Here is a 7,119-nt window from a genome sequence, read left to right as displayed (position 1 = left end):
AATTCACAGTCTGCCCACCCGCCCCTCTCTTCCTGCACTCCACATGTAGATGTTGGATACTGTTCCTGTTCCATGAGTTTTTTTTTTTTTTTTTTTTTTAGAAAATCTTTAATATACTCTATTTGGAGTTATCTTGGGATTATTTGACTTGAGTTCCCCCATCTGATGCGTTCTGCTTTGGACCAGAAGCACTTCATATGTTATATTTTAAAATTAGGGACACTTGTAATACATCTTCTCAAATATGGCTGATATATATGGTTAGTATCATAGAAACACCATGCCACTGGCACAACAATACTTCAGACCCTGGATTTGACTACTTTCAGTTATCATAATCTGGAATCTTGGTTTGACAAGTGGCTGAAAAAGAATTATTAACCAGGAAGGGGAAATATTTAACAGATGTGGGGTGCAATAAAAGTCCACTAAGCTAGAGCAGATATGATGGCTAGACCAGGAGGATGCTTTCAGGAATGCAAGAAGCACTCAGAACATGTTCTGGTCATAATAAAGATGATGCTTACCATGATAATCCTTATATAATGGGTTTGTTTCTTTCTCTGAACCAATAAAAGATTCCAGACCAACGCAGTATATTGACAAATTCTCACCCGAGTAATAATTGCATTATTCTGAAAATAACATAGAAATGGAATACTCATGTTATAATTATTATAAAATAAACATCTATACGGACAACTATGTCATCTTGAAAACAAATTATAGTGGAGATAAGAAATATTAGTAAATAAAAATTGAAAGCTACTAGAGTCTGAAAACCAAATGAAATAGTTTCCTAGTTGAACGGTCTGATCTATATAAGTATCCTACGCTAACTTAAAAAGTTAAAGGGGGCTGGAGAGATGGCTCAGAGGTTAAGAGCACTGGCTGCTCTTCCGGAGGTCCTGAGTTCAATTCCCAGCAACCACATGGTGGCTCACAACCATCTGTACTGAGATCTAGCGCGCTCCTCTGGCATGCAGGCATACATGGAGGCAGAATGTTGTACACATAATAAATAAATAAATCTTCAAAAAAAAGTTAAAGGAAAGGCGAAACTTGTTAGCAAACATTAACTACTGTTCATTTGGCCTAATGAATGAGGTTATACTTATTCTTATACATTATTGTTTTTCATGTTACTTTACTCCAGTCTGCTGGAGAACTTGGCAGACAATGGGATTCAGAAGAATAGACAGACACCAGTATGCAAAGCAGGGCAAGAGTCCCCTGCTGTATATCAGTTGAGACTAGGTCTCAGCCCTGTAGCAGCTCAGGTCTTCTTTGACATATTAGAAACAAGGAGCGGTCTGGCTAAAGGGCTACAAAATGGATAGTTCTGGAGTCTTTTGGGTCCCTTTCCAGATGCTGCCATTGGCTCTAGAGCAACAACAAAGGCAAAGAAAGTGTGACTAGCACTGACCAATGGCCAACATCTTCTTTCTGAACACAGCTTGAGATGAATCCAATAGTGCTAAACAGAGCAGCTTAGGAAATGTCATGGTGCTAGATTAAAACAATGTATTAACATGGTCCTAAGTTAGGAAAGTAAAATCATTGACTACCCAGTAGCTTTTGCAATTATTTTACTTAATGGAGATTCAGTATTTCGTGTAGCTTCTGACAGAGTGATAGTCAAAAAAACCGTAATTCCGTATACAATTCATCAGGACATTTTTGCTCTACAGACAATAGATTTTGTTGAGATCAATCATTATTTATGCGATTCTGGAATTTTGAAACTCTCACTTTATATACTGACAATATTCATTAGTTTAAAAACTAATTTTAGAAGGAAGGATGGGAGATGTAAGGCAGTCAAGAAAACTGGCCTGTTTGGTGCAATGTCTTCTGTTAGAGGAGAGATTAGGAAGATTTTCAGTGTAATAGCTTCACAACTACTCCTGGTTTTGGTGCTGTTCTTCTGTCTCTTAAGTGTTTCTGTAAAGACTGATGAGAGTGGACAGGAAAAGAGGGTGTGTTGATACTATATGATTCAGAGGGAAATGCTCAGTAGTCTGGGTTTCCAAACATTCTGCTCAAATAGTTGGTTAGCTTACACCTTAGGCAGTATTTGAAGCTTTTCTATTGGATTAATGCAAATTGTGTGGAGAACATTTCGGCCTTTAGTCTTTGGTCTTAAAAGAAGACAGTGTAAAAAAGTTTTCTTTCTCTTTAAAAAACTTTCAATTATATGGGCACACTAACTATAGAATACATACAAAATCTGCAAATGGCTATTTTTCCTAAGGCAATTCTTCACTCAATGATGAGAAAATAATCCAGATTGATTCCTTACTTTCAGTGCTGTGCCACAGAGAATGGTACTACTCCAGGAATAACAGGGGCTTCAGAGGCCAGAAATATATTCCTCTCAATACTTTCTTAGCCAAAGACCATTATATCAAACTCATCCAGGTTGGGTTTCAGCCAGTTATTCTTCACCCAAACAAAAATGTCTGCCAGACATTCCAACAGCTGGGAGACAGTTCACAATGAGTCAACTTGAAAATGATTCATTGTGCTGAGTACTGAACAATGTTGGGATGGGGGTGGGGTGTGGCTGGGTTGGTAGTAAAGGCTGAGAACAAGTGGGAGATGAAGAAAAACCATGTGGTTTCCCTGTCAAGAAGAATCTTGGATAATAAGCAGCAGGCTCCGATCATTTCAGTTTTAGTATAAAGTCTACTGAGAAGAGTACTTATATCATGGACCTTCAGATGAACAAGAGCTTATCAAGGCAACTGACAGTATTTCTTAATCAACAAGGTCAGATTTACTTTTATCTATAAATAAAAGGCAGTGGCTCTGTATCTAAATATCTGAGTTTGTTAGAATTCACCTATTCAAGATTTCAGACATTACCAACGTGGTTCTTCCCAGTTATGTGATTAGTAGAATGGTAAGGTATAAAGAAGGGTTGATTCCTAGTCTAACAGTAGAGAAGTGCTGTGTATTTAAATGACCAACTGCAAACTTCTATTTCCTTCATTCATTTAACCCTAGAGTTAACTAATAAACCACTAAAAGCTGTAATATTTATCAATCTTTAAGGTCTTTTAAAAACAGCTTATAAGACATGTGATAAATTAATTATATTCACTGAAGAAAATTAATGAATTCTAAATATAAAACAGCAAGTACAGCCTGATTTGAAAATCTCTCAGAAATGTAGTCACTCAATGTAGCTTACTTATTGTATTTCTAAGTTCCACATTTGTGTTACTGTTATTAATTACGAACAAAATTCTATCTAAAAAGCTTTCACGAAGCTTTATGCTAAGAATAAACATTTAAGTATACTGTCACTATAAGAGAAGTTACACCAAACAGTGATTTTACTGCTTTTTGCAGTTATTTTTCAAAAGTTGGTACAATATGAATAACGAGCCTAATAGTGAAAATTATACAAATATCTGAAATCATGTATAGAATAAGAATAATGGAAAACTATAAAAGAATGACAACAGTTTTCTGACAGGCATAACCTTTGTTTTTATAATAAACACAATGAGTCACTAGCTATGTTTAGGAATATAAAAAGATACCTGAGCATGGAAATGTATTTTTTAAAGATTCAAAAGATGTGGTTGCTTGTGTATGTTTGAAATTCATTTAGAATATGGCCACTAGTGTGGCATTACCTTAGAGCCATGCTTATTAAAAGGTTCTTCAAGTCACTGTATTAATATTAAATGGCCTTTTAGGTAAAAGTAGATGAATTTACATAAAAGAACAAAATTTAACTCATTTAGAAAACCCCTGAAAGGATAAGAACCACAATTCAGTTAGTCAGGAATACACTGTACATAAAATTATCATAATATGGCCAGCGGTGCTTCAAAATCTTTAGCACAGTGACTAAAGTGGGGATTTTGACATAGAACCTCTATATTCTTATCCTCCTTGACCTAAGCACTTTTATTTGTTAGCAAAGATGTGAAATTTCCTGGTCTTTTCTTGAAAATGAAGAAGTGACAGAATCTATGCCTCAAGACCTAAGACACATATTTCAACAACGATTCTACTTTAATTTTGGAATTACTAAATTAAAGTTTCAGTGAGGAATACTTGAATAAGGATGTCAGAACTTTGCCATCAGGACTGAATTAATGGCTGGAGCGCACATGTGCCGTAATGACATCACACAAGTACGGACAACGATATTGCCACCCCTCCTCCTTGCCCATCTGGATAGGAAAATCTAGGATAACTCAAAAATCCTTCTTCTTCTAGACAAATCTCCCTTTGCTCCTGGGTGAAAGTTGTCAGCTCTGGATAGTAGCCAAGACATGACTAGGAGGGATGCCAGAGAGAAGAACGCTGGGGTCTAAGAGTTCTAAGAGTTTGCTGGCAATCACAGAAGGCATTGTTAGAAGTTGTGGAAAGGGCCCTTAATATTTTCTGTTTCAGTGTAATTTCTTAATTATTTAAATTCAACTCACATCAGATGCTGCTTGCAAATGAATAAGGCAAACAAGACTACCCCCAGTTGTCTACTGATTTATTGTAATTTAGATTCACAAGAACCTGGGGAGTTTTTACTTTGACTGTTTCTTGTTTGCCTTTAAAGAATGGTAGTACGTTTTTATTTAGAATATGCCAAATCTATTAAAGGGGTTTTAATTTCTCGAAGATTAATCGAACACTTTCTTTCATCTCAAAGCTCATAAAGCTAAAGTAGGAATTTAAGATAGAAATTCCACTACTGTCACCTAAAGCTTCCACAATTGTTCTGACATGCATCTTAGCTTTCAGGAAGCACTGACAAGTAATAAGGACACTTTAAACTCTGAACATTCCTTTACTTTGATGACACTAATTACCACAACAATATAAAGGATGCAATTTGTGCCAGCTCAGAATAAATTTCTAGTAAATATTTTAACTTGAGGATTAAAAAGTAATCAGTGTTTTAATTTCCAAGAGACTTGGAGGAACAAACCAGTTGAAATAAAGCATACATACACTGTCTCATGAGCACACTCTTGGGTTGCTCCATCTATACTATCTAAGAAAGAGAGAAAAGAATATGCGAGAAGAGCTTTGAGAACGGCAGGAACATTAGCTCTGGACAAAGCTCGGGTCCAGTTAGAGAAGGAAATGTTTAGTTTCTTTCTGCTCAGCTGGTGCATGACAGGAGGTGTGCATATGCCTTTAGGGCTCCCACAATCAAGCTTAGAATTCCAAACCTGTTTTGAAAAATACACACATTTCTTTGTTTTGAAATCCAACACTAAATTTAAATAAGGGACAAATCTAGGGATATTTGTGGAAAAATAATTTTCATATTTCTTACGTGCTCAATTCTATTGAAATGTAAACTATGAAACAATAATAAGATTTTGATAATTCTGCTCATTATTTGAGTTTAATAAAAATGTAATTTTATCTGACAAAATTATACTAAACAAACTTACAATGTCTATTAAATAAAATTGTTGCAGATTTAATGCTTTTATTGAAGCTCACAGTTTATTTTTGAATACAGAGAAAACTTGCAATAAGGGCAATATAGATAGAACCTATCTCTTGGAATCATCACACAATAATATTCATACAAGGAAGTAATAAAACAAACATTTTCCCCAAAACTTAAAACATTGTACAAAGAGCTGCAGGCAAAGATATTTAAGCTTAAAGGACAAAGAAATTGCTGAATTTTTAACATCTTACTAGGAAAAGGCAGCAAAACCACATTATTTATTTAAATTATTTAAATTTTGTGTGCTCTACCTCATCAGGCACTTGGGGCTCTAACTCTATTTTGAAAGGCTGGCTCCTGGTTTTACACGGACAGAGAGATGTTTAGATGAGTTTTGTTTGTTTTTCAGCCAGCATTCAACATTAACATAAAACATGCGTAGAACATGTCCTGAATCCACTCAGAAATGGGATACAGAAAATTAAATAATGGTATATAGTATTCAATATCAATTTCAAGCTCTCCCCAAGACTTTTCGCCATCTATTTTCACAATCTGGAAATTAATGAGATACCTTGGCTTTTTATGTAAAAAATGTTTTAAGTGATAAATTCTACTTTATTTCTTTTATATTAAATCCCTTAGAAAGAAAGCACAGATGTCCCCAAAGCAGAGTATCCAGTTAATGTCTGTGATGCTGTGGCAGGTTAAAGACACTAAAGTTTAAAATCAGCTTAGAATCATACCACATTGAGCATAAAATGATAGCCTGTCATCAGGAACAGGCAGCCAGAGCCAGGTCCAGATGGGAGACTGGCTGGGAAAAAGGCTGAGGCAGGTGGGAAAGTGATGGGAACCTGACACAAGACAGGACTACTCCCTCTGCTGGCAAGGCCCTCACCTGCTCGGATTTTTAACTAATGACTAGCTTTTCTTTCATTATTTAAGATATAACCAATAAATTATTTATGGTGTCCCCTTCAGTCTCTGTTCTATAGCTACACATTTTCAAATACCCTACTTTTAGCATATGAATTTTTCATATATATAGGGATCCAATGTTTCACCAGGAGGTCTAATTATTTATGTCATAATTTAATTGCATCATAAGCATAATCAAATATAGAACTGCTTTATAATATAAGCTTCCTAAAATTAAAGATGTCTTTAAATTTCACTTCCTGATATAGATATATCTATATATACCAACGCATGATTTAAAGAAAAAGTCTTGGGCTATAGATTTCCCAATCTCTTTCTCTGGCTCTGTGTAATGCACTGTAATGAAATAATATAGAAATGAACCATATAAATCAACTATACAGGGAACAAGGAAACAGCATGTCACAGCAAAACAGCATAGATGTACAGCGCCAAAGCTATCTGACAATCTAATGATCTGAACTTCAAAATATTATGTACTAATATTAAGAACTAATGATTACACAAAAAGTAGTTAAATTTTACAGAAAAATTATTCGATATTTGGTTTTCAATGTAAGTTAATAGCTGCAGCAAAAACATTTAGTAAAAATCTGTTCTAAGATTTTGGCCTATAACCAGAAGCTCCCAGAACAGGAGGGATCAGCTTTTTCACCCACTGTTCTCATCTGAATCCTGGCTTAAAAGCTATTCCAGCTCCCAGCTTTCCAGAAGGCTCCATCCCAGGAATCCTTGCCTGCCATTTGGTT

At 35.3% G+C, this 7,119-nt stretch overlaps 1 protein-coding gene across 1 annotated transcript in view; it reads right to left on the bottom strand.

Annotated features, from left to right (window-relative positions):
• Window positions 1-489: 489 nt before the first annotated feature.
• The window catches only part of Elp4 (elongator acetyltransferase complex subunit 4), a 100,186-nt gene continuing 93,556 nt past the window's right edge, over window positions 490-7,119 (bottom strand). The window contains 2 exon segments of the mRNA XM_038331411.2: window positions 490-611; window positions 614-635. Coding sequence (XP_038187339.2) covers window positions 490-611; window positions 614-635 — 144 coding nt within the window.

This window comes from Arvicola amphibius, chromosome 5, assembly GCF_903992535.2.
Source record: "Arvicola amphibius chromosome 5, mArvAmp1.2, whole genome shotgun sequence".
Lineage (NCBI taxonomy): Eukaryota > Metazoa > Chordata > Mammalia > Rodentia > Cricetidae > Arvicola > Arvicola amphibius.
This window is presented reverse-complemented; position numbering and strand designations above follow the sequence as displayed.